Source organism: Salvelinus namaycush, chromosome 3 (assembly GCF_016432855.1).
Source record: "Salvelinus namaycush isolate Seneca chromosome 3, SaNama_1.0, whole genome shotgun sequence".
Lineage (NCBI taxonomy): Eukaryota > Metazoa > Chordata > Actinopteri > Salmoniformes > Salmonidae > Salvelinus > Salvelinus namaycush.
This window is the reverse complement of record NC_052309.1, coordinates 15,227,510-15,244,760: the sequence shown is the minus strand read 5'-3', so window position 1 is coordinate 15,244,760 and position 17,251 is coordinate 15,227,510. Positions and strand designations below refer to the sequence as shown.

The following is a 17,251-nucleotide window of genomic DNA, read 5'->3' as shown; positions in this document are numbered from 1 at the left end:
GGTATGCTGCTGGCAATGCATGTTAGAAGCACCTTTGGCAGTGATTACAGCTGTGAGTCTTTCTGGGTAAGTGTCTAAGAGCATTGCACACCTGGATTGTACAAGATTTGCACATTATTCTCTTCAAAATTCTTCCAGCTCTGTCAAGTTGGTTGTTGATAATTGCTAGACAGCCATTTTCAAGTCTTGTCATAGATTTTCAAACCGATTTAAGTCTGTAACTAGGCCACTCAGGAACATTCAATGTTGTCGTGCTAAGCAACCATTGTATATTTGGCCTTGTGTTTTAGGTTATTGTCCTGCTGAAAGGAACATTTGTCTCCCAGTGTCTGTTGGAAAGCTGACTTAACCAGGTTTCCCTCTAGATTTTGCCTGTGCTCTATGTCGTTTGTTTTTATCACAAAAATAAAAACTCCCTAGTCCTTGGTGATGACAAGCATATCCATAACATAATGCAGCCACCACCATGCTTGAAAATATGAAGAGTGATATTTTGTGATGTTGTGTTGGATTTGCCACAAACATAACGCTTTGTTTTCAGGACATAAATGTAATTTATTTTCCACATTTTGCAGCTTTACTTTAGTGCCTTTTTTCAAACAGGATGCATGTTTTGGAATATTTTTATTCTGTATTACCTTACAGATAATTGTATATATGTGTGCCTACCTCATACAGAGATGAGGTAGGCATTCAAATCATGTTAAACACCATTATATCCTATGCAACTTATTGTGATGTGTTAAGCAACATTTTTACTCCTGAACTTATTTAGGCATTCCATCAATAACAAAGGGGTTGAATACATAATTGACTCAAGACATTTCAGCTTTCCATTTTTTATGAATTTGTAAAATATTCTTAAAAACAGAATTCTACTTTGACATGATGGGGTATTATGTGTAGGCCAGTGACACACAATCTCAACTCAATCCATTTTAAATTCAGGCTGTAACACAATTAAATTATAATACTTTAAGGCACTGTATGTATGTATTGCTACATTACAGACTTATTCTAAAATGGATTAAATGAAATGTTTTCCTCACCAATCTACACACAATACCCCATAACGACAAAGCTATTATTTTGATATTTTTGGGGAAAATGTATATATAATCAAAAACAGAAATACATTATTTACATAAGTATTCAGACACTTTGCTATGAAACTCGAAATTGAACTCAGGTGAATCATGTTTTCATTGTTTTTAAAACTTGGGAGTCCACCTGCGATAAATTCAATTAATTGGATATGATTTGAAAAAGGCACACACCTGCCTATATAAGATCCCACAGTTGACAGTGCATGTCAGAGCAAGAACCAATTAATTGTCTGTAGAGCTCCAAGACACGATTGTGTCAAAGCACAAATCTGTGGAAAGGGACCAAAACATTTCTGCAGCATTGAAGGTCCCCAAGAACACAGTGGCCTCCATCATTCTTAAATGGAAAAAGTTTGGAACCATCAAGACTCTTGTTAGAGCTGGCCGCCGGGCCAAACTGAGCAATCGGGGGAGAAGGGCATTGGTCAGGGAGGGGACCAAGAACCCAATGATCACTCTGACAGAGCTCAAGAGTTCCCTCTGTGGAGATGGGAGACCTTCCAGAAGAACAACCATCTCTGCAGCACTCCACCAATCAGGCCTTTATGGTAGTGGCAATATGGAAGCCACTCCTCAGTAAAAGGCACAGCCCGCTTGGAGTTTGCCAAAAGGCACCTAAAGGACTCTCAGACCATGAGAAACAAGATTCTCTGGTCTGATGAAACTAACATTGAACTCTTTGGCCTGAATGCCAAGCGTCACGTCTGGAGAAAACCTGGCACCATTCCTATGGTGAAACATGGTGGTGGCAGCATTCCGGCTGTGGGGATATTTTTCAGCGGCAGGGTCGGGGAGACTAGTCAGGATCGAGGGAAAGACGAACGGAGCAAAGTACAGAAAGATCCTTGATGAACCTGCTCCAGAGCGCTCAGGACATCAGACTGGGGCGAAGGTTCACCTTCTAACGGGACATTGACCCTAAGCACACAGCCAACCTGACAGAGCTTGAGAGGATCTGCAGAGAAGAATCGGAAAAACTCCCCAAATACAGGTGTGCCAAACTCGAAGCTGTAATCTCTGCCAAAGGTGTTTCAACAAAGTACTGAGTAAAGGGTCTGATTACTTACGGAAATGTGAAATCAGTTTTTTTATATTATATAAATTTGCAAGAATGTCTAAACCTGTTTTTGCTTTGTCATTATGGGGTATTGTGTCTAGATTGAAGCGGGGGGGAAAACGATTTAATCAATTTCAGTAGAAGGCTGTAACGTAACAAAATGTGGAAAAAGTCAAGGGGTCTGAATACTTTCCGAATGCACTGTATATTTATATATATGAGTGAGTGAGTGAGTGAGTGAGTGAGTGAGTGAGTGAGTGAGTGAGTGAGTGAGTGAGTGAGTGAGTGAGAGAGTGAGTGAGAGAGATAACCATCGATGCTCATGATGGATGTTCAGTCAAAGACAGTGCCAGACTTACGGTCACTCATGCTGGGCGGTGGGGACTCATCGTATGAATCCTCTGGGCTGCGTTCACGGTGGCGGCTGCTGGACCCCCTGCGCCCTGAGCCTCTCCTCTCTCGCTCATCAGGCTCCCATGTCTTTTCCCGCTCCTTCTTGTGACGCTTCCGCGTAGCTGCAGGAAGAGAGAGAGAAGGAGCAACAAGTTAAAGGATGAAGCTTTGATCATAAACACCAGGTTTTTTTTATCAACCATTAGCCCACCCCCAACTACTGGGATTGGAATGAACATCGTTTTGGATATGACTGTGCAAAAAAAAAAGCAATATGTTTGGTACTTACACTCCGTCACAGAGTCGTCGTCGTCATCGTCATCATCTGAGTTGACCTCGGCGTACTTGGGCTTCTCCTTGATGGTGCTGCGCTTGCGTTTGTTCATCTTCACCCTCTCACACAGTGGCATGGTGGACTCTATCTCAGCAATCAGATGAGGCAGTTCTTTCAACACTGATTCATCAAGACCTCACAGAGCGAGGTCACCCAGTCATCTATTAGCCCTTGTACGAAAGGGCTAATTACACTAACAATGACACATTTGTGCCACAACTAAAACCAATAGTGCCTTGTATTCAGGATCATTAGCAAGGCCTCATAACCATATCAAATAAACCCCGCCATAAATCGGAATCCTTTCAAGGAGTAAAATACAGAACGTTATTCTGTTCTGCTAGTGGATCAATGTGCAAAGTAATTAGAACTCTCAAAGTTCTCAAAGCAATAAGTCAAAAACACATGTCAACACAGGTTACCATAGTTAAACCGTAAGTTCACCTAAACAACAAGCTGACCCAGTCTGTCATGCAGACAGCAGGATGTCTCCTCTTACCTTTCTCAGAAATCCAATGAGAGGGTCTGCTCTTGGAGGACTTGGAGCTGCGTGCGCTTCTATCTTTCCTCTCCCTGATGATTTTCTGCACCTCGTCGATACTGAGTTTCTGCAGCACCACAACCGGTTTGGCTGCTGTCTTCATCTTCTCTACCAGCCCCAGTCGCTCCAGCTTGACCCGGGGCTCCTTCCAGCCCTCCACTACTGAACCCAGACCAGGCTTCCTTATCTCAGCTGCCAACACATGCCCATCCTTATCCCGCTTCACTTTGGGAATTACAAAGTTCTTAAAGCCTCCAGACTTTACGCCCCCCAGCAGGTAAGCAGGGAACTCCTGCTTGTTTTCAGCAGGTTGCTGCTTAGAGTCCTGTCGGTTCCTGCTGCCGTCCCCACTCCTCCTCTCGTCCCCGCTCCTCCTCTCCTCTTTATTGGGGGATTTGAGGTTGGGGCCTGGCCGGTCAGTCCTCTGGCGCCCACTGTGGTCCACCCCCCCTCGGCCTTCCTGCTTAACCCGCGGGCTCTCTGGCCTGGAGCGCTGCTCTGGAGATCGTCGGTCCCGTGGATCCCCTGCCTCTGTCCTGTGTTTCCTCTCCCTGTCCTTATCCCCCCGCTCCCTGTCTTTGTCCCGTCCATGTTTGGAGTCATGTTCCCCCCTGCTGGACTTGCTGGGGGTCTCTGGCCTGCGGATGCGGGATGGGTCACTGTCCCGGGACCTGTCCTCCCTGTGACCAGAGTCTGAGCGACCCTCGTGCCGTTGTCGTGGCTTGTCAGGCATCCTGGCATCAGGGCGGGCCTTGCTATTGTCAGGTTTGCCATCGTGTCGATGTTTGGAAGAGTCTCGTCTGTTTTCGTGCTTGTGTTTGGGGGTCTCCGGTCGGACGTCGGGGCCCAGCTTCTTGGGGGTGTCGGCACGCTGCTTGATGACCTCTGGCCGGACGTCTGCAGTCTGTAGTGTGTCTCCTTCTGTCTTGGCGTTTAGCCGCAGGACTCCAGTAGAGTCGGGGCCGTCCCCAGGACACAGGCGTTCCTCAGGCCAGCTCCTCAGGGCAGGGGTGTGGGTGCCTATGTTTACCTCTGGCTGCCCGTCAGCTCTACCTGCTTGCTGCAGGTCGATGCTGACCATTAGGGCAGGCCGGCTCGCACCATTACTGGCAGCACTAGCCTCCTGGGGTGCCAGCTTGCTGCCAGCATTGCCCCCTCCCACGCCAGGTTGAGTTGCCCCCGCTGTACCTCCAGCTCCAGGCTCTTGGGGATACGAGTCCTGCTTCCGCTTCTTCAGTGGCTTGTCTGCATTGAGGAAACCATTGCTCAGAAAAGATCCTGACATATTACTTATTTTTATCAGCAAGTTATTTCTCCTATTTCTCAGCACACTAAAAAATATTTTTTAGGATAGATTTTTAAGTGCAACATTGAATGTAAACTCACCTTTATCCTGAACCTCTTTGGAGCAGCGCTCCCTTTCTATGAGCGTCTCCCGTTCTATCCTCTCGATCTCAGCAAGCGCGTCCATCTCAGCATCGTCGTAAACAGCTCCACTGATCACCCCTCCAGCCTGCTTAGTGTTCTGGAGCACAGGGACCTGTTGGTAGCCTGACTGCTCCCCCTGGCCTGGCCCTAACCTGTGGGCAGGGTCCTGCTGCGTCCGGGAGAACTGCAGGCTGTTGTAGGCCAGGTCAGTGTCCTGGTCCTCTGCCCCAGGTAGGAGCTCTCCGGACTGGTCCATCTCAGTGGACTTCACCCGGGACAGTTTGAGGGTCAGCTTGGTAGAGTCTTTAGAGGGAGAGCTGACGATATCGTACATAGCAGCTTTATCCAACTGCTCCTTCTCCTCTTTAGTTAGCTTCTTCTGCTTCTTCTTGCAGTCAGGAGAGTCCAGGAGGAGGTCGGGAGCGCTGTCACGGGGGGAAGCGTAAGGGTGTGGGGAGTGAAGGATGAGGCTAGGTCGTAACCCTGCTGAAACCAAAAAAATAAATACAAATAAATTGTGTGTGATTTTTTACAAATATGAACACTGATCGATTCAGGCATGAACACTTGACAAAGAATAAGTAGATTGACTCATGATTTCCAGACCACAGTATGATTATGCATATTGGCGGTCTCGGTTGGTATACCTTTTGGGGTCCCTTCGCTGCCAGCAGGGGAACAAACAGACTGGGGCGAACGGAGTGGGAAGGAGGCATTTCTCATGGAAGGATCACTCTCCTGGGAAAAATATGAATCAGATATTCATTACCAGTCAAAAGTTTGGACACACCTACTCATTCAAGAGTTTTTCTTTATTTTGAATATGTTCAACATCGTAGATTAATGGTGAAGACATCAAAACTATTAAATAACACATGTGGAATGAAGTAGTAACCAAAAAAAGTGTTAAACAAATCAAAATATATTTTATTTCAAATTCTTTAAAGTAGCCACCCTTTGCCTTGACAGCTTTGCACACTCCTGGCATTCTCTCAACCAGCTTCATGAGGTAGTCACCTGGAATGCATTTCAATTAACAGGTGTGCCTTGTTAATTTGTGGAATTTCTTTCCTTCTTAATTGCGTTTGAGCCAATCAGTTGTGTTGTGACAAGGTAGGGGTGGTATACAGAAGATAGCCCTATTTGGTTTAATACCAAGTCCATATTATGGCAAGAACAGCTCAAATAAGCAAAGAGAAACGACAGTCCATCATTACTTTAAGACATGAAGGTCAGTCAATCCGAAACATTTCAAGAACTTTGAAAGTTTCTTCAAGTGCAGTCGCAAAAACCATCCGGCGCTATGATGAAACTGTCTCTCATGAGGACCGCCACAGGAATGGAAGACCCAGAGTTACCTATGCTGCAGAGGACAAGTTCATTAGAGTTAACTGCACATCAGACTGCAGCCCAAATAAATGCTTCACAGAGTTCAAGTAACAGACACATCTCAACATCAACTGAACAGAGGAGACTGCGTGAATCAGGCCTTCGTGGTCGAATTGCTGAAAAAAAAAAAACACTACTAAAGGACACCAATAACAAGAGACTTGCTTGGGCCAAGAAACACGAGCAATGGACATGAGACCGGTGGAAATCTGTACTTTGGTCAGATGAGACAAAATTCGAAATTTTTGGTTCTAAACGCCGTGTCTTCGTAAGACGCAGAGTAGGTGAACGGATGATCTCCACATGTGTGGTTCACACTGTGAAGCATGGCTGTTTAAAGGCTATTTGACCAAGAAGGAGCGTGATGGAGTGCTGCATCAGATGACCTGGCCTCCACAATCACCCGGCCTCAACCCAATTGAGATGGTTTGGGTTGGACCACAGAGTGAAGAAAAAGCAGCCAACAAGTGCTCAGCATATGTAGGAACTCCTTCAAGACTGCTGGAAAAGCATTCCTCATTTAGCTGGTTGAGAGAATGCCAAGAGTTTGCAAAGCTGTCATCAAGGCAAAGGGTGGCTACTTTGAAGAATCTCAAATATAAAATATATTTTGATTTGTTTAACACTTTTTTGGCTACTACATGATTCCATATGTGTTATTTCATAGTTTTGATGTCTTCACTATTATTCTACAATGTCGAAAATAGTAAAAATAAAGAAAAACCGTTGAATAAGTAGGTGAGTCCAAACTTTTGACTGGTACGGTATATAACTAAAACAGCAAGGGTGGATACAACTCCACACAACAAATACATTCAGGCAGTGTACCAGCAATGAGGATCCATGAGAGGAAATTGTATTTAATGCCAAAATGGTATCTTTGCTCGGTAGTTTCATCTTGGTATGAATCATTTCTCATGTTTACCTCATTCCCTAGTCTGTGGACTATGTTCATGTAGTCTTCGTTGGAGCCATGTCTGGCATTGTGATTGGCTGAGTTGCTTGAAATTTGCCCGGAGACCTTGTTGTCGTGGATGTTCCGCATGCCGCCAGGAACCATGGGGCTGGCAACTGAACAGACAACAAAATAAATCCCAGATACAATCAATCAATCTTCATTCAATTACCTTGCAGCTACGCAAAACCCATACTAAACACTGGTTCACCTGTTAATCATCTTATTCAACAGGTAGAATGAATGCAGATAAACAAGAAATATAACAACACCAAAGAAAGGAGACCTGAAAAATTATGCCTATCTACAGGAATCTTGCAGCGAGCAAGTGTACATCGCTAACCAACACTCCATCCTCTATTGTTATAAATACAGTTTGTAATTGGATAGACAGAGCATGGATATTTTGTGATGCAAATAATGCGCCACAGAGACACAAGCCGATGGGTCACAGCTTGATGGGGCCGGACTGTGGATGTTTGATATGATGTCCCCAGGGTTTTCCCATACCTAAGGTTGGGGTGGAGGGGTTCTGGTGGGGGGAGGCCTGCGGCTGCGTCTGCACCTCTAGGCAGGGCTGCACAGGCCTCTGGGGGCTTCCTGAATAAGAGGGTGCAAGTGAAAGGAGAGGGGAAGAATGAAGCTCAACGCCCACAGAACATCAACACAACACAGCAGGGTAAACTGTGTTGGTTTATAATGCATGGAGCACTTCTGTCCATATGTACAAATTCTACAGGGTCTTCAGCAAAGAATCAACATCATGACATGCATAATAGTTAGTTACAGTATGGTTATTTGAGAATTAGTTGGTAGGTTCCCCATCATGCATTATGCTCCTATACAAAAGCAGAAGTGCAGCCCCACCTTGCTGGATCTGTTGGTGCTGAGAGTAGCTAGGTGGGTGAGGGTACTGCTGCATGTAAGCAGCAGGGCTTTGGGGAGCATAGGGGCTGGGCACAGGGCTGTTCTGCTGGGGCGTGAACCTGGCATCCGACCCCATCTGTGGAGGGGCAAAGCGACTGTAGAGAAAGAGGATGAGAAGAACATGTCAATTCCAAGGGAATCTGAGAGAAGTATTGAATGAACTAGCAGAGGACTCACTGTAACATTACAGAAAATTGAACGAGCAATTTATTGTCAAACCTAGAAGGGCTGTGTGAGATAGTGGTTTGCTGGTAGTTTGTCGACGCCGGACTCCCATGCATGGAATTCTGGGACATCTTGTACTGCGGCATCATTGGCTGCTGCATTATATCTATCAGATGAAAATAAGAGATGTGGTTAAAGAGGAGTAGAGAAGACCAGTGCACAGCACCAATACTGAGGGGCAATTCCACGGTAACAGAGGGACACAGACTCAGATTCTTCACACAAAATGTATGTCAAATAAAAAACAATTATTGCAAAATTAAACACTCCGTGGGAGTCTAGCACAAACTGTCATTCTGTTACCAAACTTTGCATTTGCACTGTTCAAGTAAATGTTTGTGGAAATTGTTAAAAGTAGTCCTTGTTGGGGCCGGGCGGTAAACCATATTTAATGCACTGACCGGTTTGGATTTTTACTTTACCTTACATAACGGTATTTCAATGTTTGGTTTGCTAAATGTAATAATTGAGTGATGAAACTCGAACAATGATGGCAATCATCCGTTCTTACCGCCAGTAAGAGACTGCTAACAGCGGAGAACTGTTAACTTTCCCAGCAAGAGCTTCTGGAGCGCATATTAGGTACTTTTTTTGCCATGAATCATGCTTGTGGGGCAGTGCAGGAGCCGAAATAGTGCACATGTACTTTTTTGCCGTGAAACTTGCCTGTGAGGCAATGTGGGTGCTAAAAAGAACCCTAGAAATCTGCACACTGCTACTTGTGGCGAAAGTAAGAACTGCCATTAAATGCATTGAAAATACATGGTCATAAACCAGGTTTCCATCCAACCATTTCATGCGGATGAATTACCTGACACATGAAAAAAGTCATGACTGGGCTGATGGAAACAGGATATGCCGGTACAATTTTATAAATGCCGACAGACAATTACTTTGTTCGACATGGTGGGATCTTTTTATGTCTGTAAAATTAATCATGTGAAAAATAGTGGTGGAAACGAGTTTCTGCAGAAAATATTCATAAAATAACCATAATATCGAAGTAAACTTGGTCCTTCCACTACAACTCGGTAAACCATGCAGTTTATTAGGCTACAGATGAAATAAGTTGTGATGAACTTCACAGGGTGGTGAAAGTGCACATGAGCTTGATGCTCCCTTCCAATAAATATCTTATTCTGGTGACATGATATTTGGCTGCCGTTTGACAAATAAAAAAATTATTGCTCTTATCCATAATAATCTCATAATGCAGGTAGCCTACCCGCACTGTATGCGCGAATCGTTGGCTAGAGCGCATGTGCCAAGAACAGAGTGGGCATGTTTGCTATATAGTGCAACAGTTTGTGACAAAACAATCACTACAGATTAAAATGCAATGGAAACCCATTTAACTTGTATTTTTCCCAATCGGCACATATGAATTTAACCTCAACCGTTATTTTTATGTGCACTACGTCATCATGCACAGAAATTGCGCATTGTTTTATGCAGATTTTAGAATATTCACATGGAAATCTATGGCTAATTGGATGGAAACCTAGTTATAGAGAAGAATAGTTATTCTGATAAAGGAAAAAAAACATTGAAAAAAGGAATACATAAACAAAACAGGTGTGGCAGTGTGGAAATGATAACAATTGAGTGCAGAAAACGCAGTAATTTATAAAAATGCTGAAAATAATTTTTGGTTGAAGTTTGATTGAACAGTATAAACAGAAGAGAATTAATCCCACTTAATAAAAAATATATATGTTCCACCCTATGGTCATGTACTACTCATGAAGCATATTTATAACTTATATTATTCAAAAACATAAAATACATTAACATTTGACGAATATTGTGATATATTTTGGCCATATCGCCCAACCCCAGCCCGTGTGCTTAGAGTAGTATGGTTTGTTTAACTTTGCAATCATTGGTTTTTGTTTGACATATATTTTAAAGCAAAAAATCTGACTATCAGCATCACTCCGCTAGCATGGAATTGCCCTAAGGAAACCTCCAGAACAAGAAAGAGGGGTGTCCTATTTATATCAGTGGGCGATAGAAGACCTCACTCAAAACTATTAGGTAGGGATGTACATATTTCCTTTTCAAGACGATTTGATACGTACAGTTGAAGTCGGAAGATTACATATACCTTAGCCAAATAGATTTAAACCCAGTTTTTCACAATTCCTGACATTTAATCCTAGTAAAAATTCCCTGTCTTGGGTCAGTTAGGATCAGCACTTTATTTTAAGAATGTGAAATGTCAGAATAGTTGTAGAGAGAATGATATATTTCAGATTTTATTTCTTTCATCACATTCCCAGTGGGTCAGAAGTTTACATACACTCAATTAGTATTTGGTAGCATTGCCTTTAAATTGTTAACTTGGGTCAAACGTTTCAGATAGCCTTCCACAAGCTTCCCACAATAAGTTGGGTGAATTTAGGACCATTCCTCCTGACAGAGCTGGTGTAACTGAGTCAGGTTTGTAGGCTACTTTGCTCGCACACGCTTTTTCAGTTATGCCCAAATATGTTCTATAGGATTAAGGTCAGGGCTTTGTGATGGCCACTCCAATACCTTGACTTTGTTGTCCTTAAGCCATTTTGCCACAACTTTGGAAGTATGCTTGGGGTCATTGTCCATTTGGAAGACACAAGCTTTAACTTCCTGACTGATGTCTTGAGATGTTGCTTCAATATATCTACATCATTTTCATCCCTCATGACGCCATCTATTTTGTTAAGTGCACCAGTCCCTCCTGCAGCAAAGCACTCCCACAACATAATGCATGCCACTCCTGTGCTTCACGGTTGGGATGGTGTTCTTCAGCTTGCAAGCCTCCCCCTTTTTCCTCCAAACATAACGATGGTCATTACGGCCAAACAGTTCTATTTTTGTTTCATCAGACCAGAGGACATTTCTCCAAAAAGTATGATCTTTGTCCCCATGTGCAGTTGCAAACTGTAGTCTGGCTTTTTTAATGGTGATTTTGGAGCAGTGGCTTCTTCCTTGCTGAGCGGCCTTTCAGGTTATGTCGATACAGGACTCGTTTTACTGTGGATATAGAGACTTTTTTACCGGTGCCTCCAGCATCTTCACAAGGTCCTTTGCTGTTGTTCTGGGATTGATTTGCACTTTTCGACCCAAAGTACGTTCATCTCTAGAAGACAGAATGCGTCTCCTTCCTGAGCGCTATGATGGCTGCGTGGTCCCATGGTGGTTATACTTGCATACTATTGTTTGTACAGATGAGCGTGGTACCTTCAGGCGTTTGGAAATTGCTCCCAAGGATGAACCAGACTTGTGGAGGTCTACAAATTTTTCTCTGGGGTCTTGGCTGATTTTCTTTTGATTTTCCCATGATGTCAAGCAAAGAGGCACTGAGTTTGAAGGTAGGCCTTGAAATACATCCACAGGTACACCTCCAACTGACTTAAATGATGTCAATTAGCCTATCAGAAGCTTCTATAGCCTATCAGAAGCTTCTAAAGCCATAACATCGTTTTGTGGAATTTTCCAAGCTGTTTAAAGGCACAGACAACTTAGTGTATGTAAACTTCTGACCCACTGGAATTATGATACAGTGAATTATAAGTGAAATAATCTGTCTGTAAACAATTGTTGGAAAAATTGCTTGTGTCATGCAGAAAGTAAATGTCCTAACCGACTTGCCAAAACTATAGTTTGTTAAAAAGAAATTTGTTGAGTGGTTGAAAAACGAGTTTTAATGACTCCAACCTAAGTGTATGTAAACTTCCGACTTCAACTGTATCTAAATACATTACATCCCGACTAACAGGTTATTCCAGCAGCGACACGGCATGAGATCCTTTCTGATCCTCACTCAATTATCTGAGTGGTTTGTGCCCGAAGACTTCCAGTCTTTGCATTATATAAATGCTAGTTAGCATTGGCTCACGAAACAACCTCTAACTTCCTTCGTACGGGAGGCAGAGACATAAAAATGGTCTCCACGAGTTCATCCGACTCTGGGGAAGTATCCCTTTAAGAGTTCAGCGGAATGCAGGAGGTTATAGTAACATAACAGTTTACAGTGTACAAGGAAGTACAATTAACATATTGCTTGATTCATTGTTGAGTACAACTGCACAGCATCAGCAGCACAGCGTCAGGCCATAATTTGTGAGACATTTCACGAGAGAAGATGCAAATGGCCTGGGTCATTCAGAAGGAAGAGATGACAAAGGAGCGGCACCAAGTCTGTCATCATCATAACACAATTACCTTGCCTAATCAAGGTCCTTAACCAAAAATCACACATACATAAAAAATAACCGTTAAGAAAAACAGATCATGAGAGAGACAGTGATAAGCTATTTAAATTATCCCGATGATGACGAATGCCACAGAAGCTCGGGAACAGAGGTTATAAAACGAATATGCATGACTGTGGATGACAAACCATCTCAGACATGAGGTTCCAAGAACCAGTAACGCCTTCAGAGGATTCAGTCTGGCTCTGTATTCCAATCTCAGCACAGTACAGTACAGAGTGGATCCCTACCGGCACAGTGTTTTCCGTAAGTACATGGAGTAGCCATCCAAATCGAAAAAGTAGCCAGCCAGGGAGTTCCAAGCTGGGTAATTTGGGTGAATTATCCCTTTAACAATTTGGCCTGTCAATCAATCACTGTGGGTGGGATTGTCAGGGGAGGGGCAGGATGTTTGTGAGTCAGAGTCGATAGGGTTTCAGATCTGTCAATCAATCACTGTGGGAGGGACTTTGAGGGAAGGCTGTAGATAAGTAATCTAGTCAGAAAAACTAGTAGTCTACTCTTTCGATTTACTGTATTGTGGCAAAAACGAAATCTAGTCCACTCTGTTTTATTATCACCTGAAACAATATATTTATCCTGTCTTGAATGAAAAGGTCATTTTTCGCAATCTCCCCCAAAAAATGTGATCTGACGAGAGACAGGGTCTCCTCCATCTTGCGTTACAAACACTACACCTATCCTGGAAGGATACTGACCTCATCCCGTCAGTAAAGGATGCCTGGTTGTTCTTTAAAAAAGTGCTTTCCTCACCATCTTAAATAAGCATGCCCCATTCAAATAATGTAGAACTAAGAACAGATATAGCCCTTGGTTCGCTCCAAACTTGACTGCCCTTGACCAGCACAAAAACATCCTGTGGCGTACTACATTAGCACCGAATAGCCCCCGCGATATGCAACTTTTCAGGGAAGTCAGGAGCCAATATACACAGTCAGTTAGGAAAGCTAAGGATAGCTTTTTCAAACAGAAATTTGCATCCTGGAGCATCAATTCCAAAAAGTTTTAGGACACCGTAAAATCCATGGAGAATAAGAGCACCTCCTCCCAAATGCCCACTGCACTGAGGCTAGGAAACACTGTCACCTCCAATAAAACCACAATAATTGAGAATTTCAATAAGCATTTTTCTATGGCTGGCCATGCTTTCCACCTGGCTACCCCTACTAGAGGTCGACCGATTATGATTTTTCAACGCCGATACCGATTATTGGAGGACAAAAAAAAGACGATGCCAATTAATCAGCCGATTTTTAGATATATATTTGTAATAATGACAATTACAACAATACTGAATGAACACTTTTATTTTAACTTAATATAACTGATAAATAAAATACATTTAGTCTCAAATAATGAAACATGTTCACTTTGGTTTAAAAAATGCAGATGGAGAAGAAAGTATAAGCGCAATATGTGCCATGTAAAAAAGCTCATGTTTAAATCCCTTGCTCAGAACATGAGAACATATGAAAGCTGATGGATCCTTTTAACATGAGTCTTCAATATTCCCAGTTAAGAAGTTTTAGGTTGTAGTTATTATAGGAATTATAGGACTATTTCTCTCTATACCATTTGTATTTCATGTACCTTTGACTATTGGGTGTTCTTATAGGTGATATAGTATTGCCAGCCTAATCTCGGGAGTTGATAGGCTTGAAGTCATAAACAGCGCTGTGCTTCAAGCACTGCGAAGAGCTGCTGGCAAATGCAGGAAAGTGCTGTTTGAATGAATGCTTATGAGCCTGCTGCTGCCTACCACCGCTCAGTCAGACTGCTCTATCAAATATCAAATCATAGACTTAATTATTATATAATAAACACAGAAATACGAGCTATAGGTCATTAATATGGTCAAATCCGGAAACTATTATTTCGAAAACAAAACGTTTATTCTTTCAGTGAAATACAGAACCGTTACGTATTTTATATAACGGGTGGCAACCCTAAGTCTAAATATTGCTGTTACATTGCACAACCTTCAATGTTATGTCATAATTATGTAAAATTCTGGCAAATTAATTACGATCTTTGTTAGGAAGAAATGGTCATCACACAGTTCGCAACGAGCCAGATTGCCAAAACTGCCGCAAATACCCTGACAAGAATGCGCTTTTGTTAAATCATCACCCGTTTGGCGAAGTAGGCTGTGATTCGATGATAAATTAACAGGCTATGCATTGATTATATGCAATGCAGGACAAGCTAGTTAAACTAGTAATACCATCAACCATGTGTAGTTAACTAGTGATTATGTTAAGATTGATTGTTTTTTAGAAGTGTAATGCTATCAAGCAACTTACCTTGGCTCCTTGCTGCACTCGGGTAACAGGTGGTCAGCCTGCCACGCAGTCTCCTCGTGGATTGCAATGTAATTGGCCGTTATCGGCATCTAAAAATGCTGATTACTGATTGTTATGAAAACTTGAAATCGGCCCTAATTAAATCGGTCGACCTCTAACCCCTACCAACAGCTCTGCAACCCCCGCAGCAACATGCCCAAGCCCCCCCCCCCCCGCTTCTCCTTCACCCAAATCCAGATAGCTGATGTTCTGAAAGAGCTGCAAAACCTGGATCCTTACAAATCAGCAGGGCTGGACAATCAGGACCCTCTCTTTCTAAAATTATCCGCCAAAATTGTTGCAACCCCTAATACTAGCCTGTTCAACCTCTCTTTCGTATTGTCTGAGATCCCTAAAGATTAGAACATTTCCGCGGTCATCACCCTCTTCAAAGGGGGAGACACTCTAGACCCAAACTGTTGTAGACCTATATCAAATCTAGTTTCCGAGCTGGTCACGGGTGCACCTCAGCCACGCTCAAGGTCCTAAACGATATTATAACCTCCATTGATAAAAGACAGTACTGTGCAGCCGTTTTCATTGACCAGGCCAAGGCTTTTGACTCTGTCAATCATTACATTCTTATCGGTAGACTCAATAGCCTTGGCTTCTCAAATGACAGCCTCGCCTGGTTCACCAACTACTTCTCAGATAGAGTTCAGTGTGTCAAATCGGAGGGCCTGTTGTCCAGACCTCTGGCAGTCTCTATAGGGGTGCCACAGGGTTCAATTCTCGGGCCGGCTCTTTTCTCTGTATACATTAATGATGTCGCTCTTGCTGCTGGTGATTCTCTGATCCACCTCTGTGCAGACGACACCATTATGTATACATCTGGCCCTTCCTTGGACACTGCGTTAACAAATCTCCAAATGAGCTTCAATGCCATACCACACTCCTTCCATGGCCTCCAAGTGCTCTTAAATGCTAGTAAAACTGCCCGTTTACGGACGGTTCTGACTTAGAATATGTGGACAACTACAAATACCTAGGTGTCTGGTTAGACTGTAAACTCTCCTTCCAGACTCACATTAAGCATCTCCAATCCAAAATTAAATCTAGAATCGGCTTCCTATTTCGCAACAAAGCCTGCTTCACTCATGCTGCCAAACATAGCCCCGTAAAACTGACCAACCAACCGATCCGTGACTTCGGCGATGTCATTTACAAAATAGCCTCCAACACTCTACTCAGCAAATTGGTTGTAGTCTATCACAGTGCCATCCGTGTTGTCACCAAAGCCCCATATACTACCCACCCCTGCATGCTCTTGTTGGCTGGCCCTCGCTACATATTTGTCACCAAACCCACTGGCTCCAGGTCATCTATAAGTCCTTGCTAGGTAAAGAACCGCCATATCTCAGCTCACTGGTCACCATAGCAACACCAACCCGTAGCACGCGGTCCAGCAGGTACAGTTGAAGTCGAAAGTTTACATACACTTAGGTTGGAGTCATTAAAACTCGTTCTCCAACCACTCCACAAATTTCTTGTTAACAAACTATAGTTTTGGTAAGTCGATTAGGACATCTACCTTGTGCATGACACAAGCAATTTTTCCAACAATTGTTTACAGACAGATTATTTCACTTATAATTCACTGTATCACAATTCCAGTGGGTCAGAAGTTTACATACACTAAGTTGACTGTGACTTTAAACAGCTTGGAAAATTCCAGAAAATGATGTCATGGCTTTAGAAGCTTCTGATAGGCTAATTGACATAATTTGAGTCAATTGGAGGTGTAGCTGTGGATGTATTTCAAGGCCCACCTTCAAACTCAGTGCCTCTTTGCTTGACATCATGGGAAAATCAAAAGAAAATCAGCCAAGATTTGTTGACCTCCACAAGTCTGGTTCATCCTTGGGAGCAATTTCCAAACGCCTGAAGGTACCACATTCATCTGTACAAACAATAGCACGCAAGTATAAACACCATGGGACCACGAAGCCGTCATACCGCTCAGGAAGGAGAGGCGTTTGGTCTCCTAGAGATGAACGTTCTTTGGTGCGAAAAGTGCAAATCAATCCCAGAACAACAGCAAAGGACCTTGTGAAGATGCTGGAGGAAACCGGTACAAAAGTCTCTATATCCACAGTAGAACGAGTCCTATATCGACATAACCTGAAAGGCCGCTCAGTAAGGAAGAAGACACTGCTCCAAAACCGCCATAAAAAAGCCAGACTACAGTTTGCAACTGCACATGGGGACAAAGATCATACTTTTTGGAGAAATGTCCTCTGGTCTGATGAAACAAAAATAGAACTGTTTGGCCATAATGACCATTGTTATGTTTAGAGG

The 17,251-nt window shown here is 43.1% G+C and overlaps 1 protein-coding gene across 2 annotated transcripts in view; it reads right to left on the bottom strand.

Moving 5' to 3' along the window:
• Positions 1-17,251, bottom strand: part of LOC120045005 (nipped-B-like protein B) — a 67,083-nt gene that overhangs the window by 24,283 nt on the left and 25,549 nt on the right. Inside the window, exons 5-12 of one of the 2 annotated variants that reach the window (XM_038989807.1) lie at positions 8,350-8,461; positions 8,071-8,225; positions 7,174-7,319; positions 5,507-5,597; positions 4,818-5,345; positions 3,390-4,676; positions 2,846-2,974; positions 2,523-2,678 (exon numbers count right to left, since the gene is read on the bottom strand). In XM_038989807.1, the coding sequence (XP_038845735.1) occupies positions 2,523-2,678; positions 2,846-2,974; positions 3,390-4,676; positions 4,818-5,345; positions 5,507-5,597; positions 7,174-7,319; positions 8,071-8,225; positions 8,350-8,461 (2,604 nt within the window). The remainder of the gene's footprint in view (positions 1-2,522; positions 2,679-2,845; positions 2,975-3,389; positions 4,677-4,817; positions 5,346-5,506; positions 5,598-7,173; positions 7,320-8,070; positions 8,226-8,349; positions 8,462-17,251) is intronic. The other variant, XM_038989808.1, reaches the window with a different exon arrangement.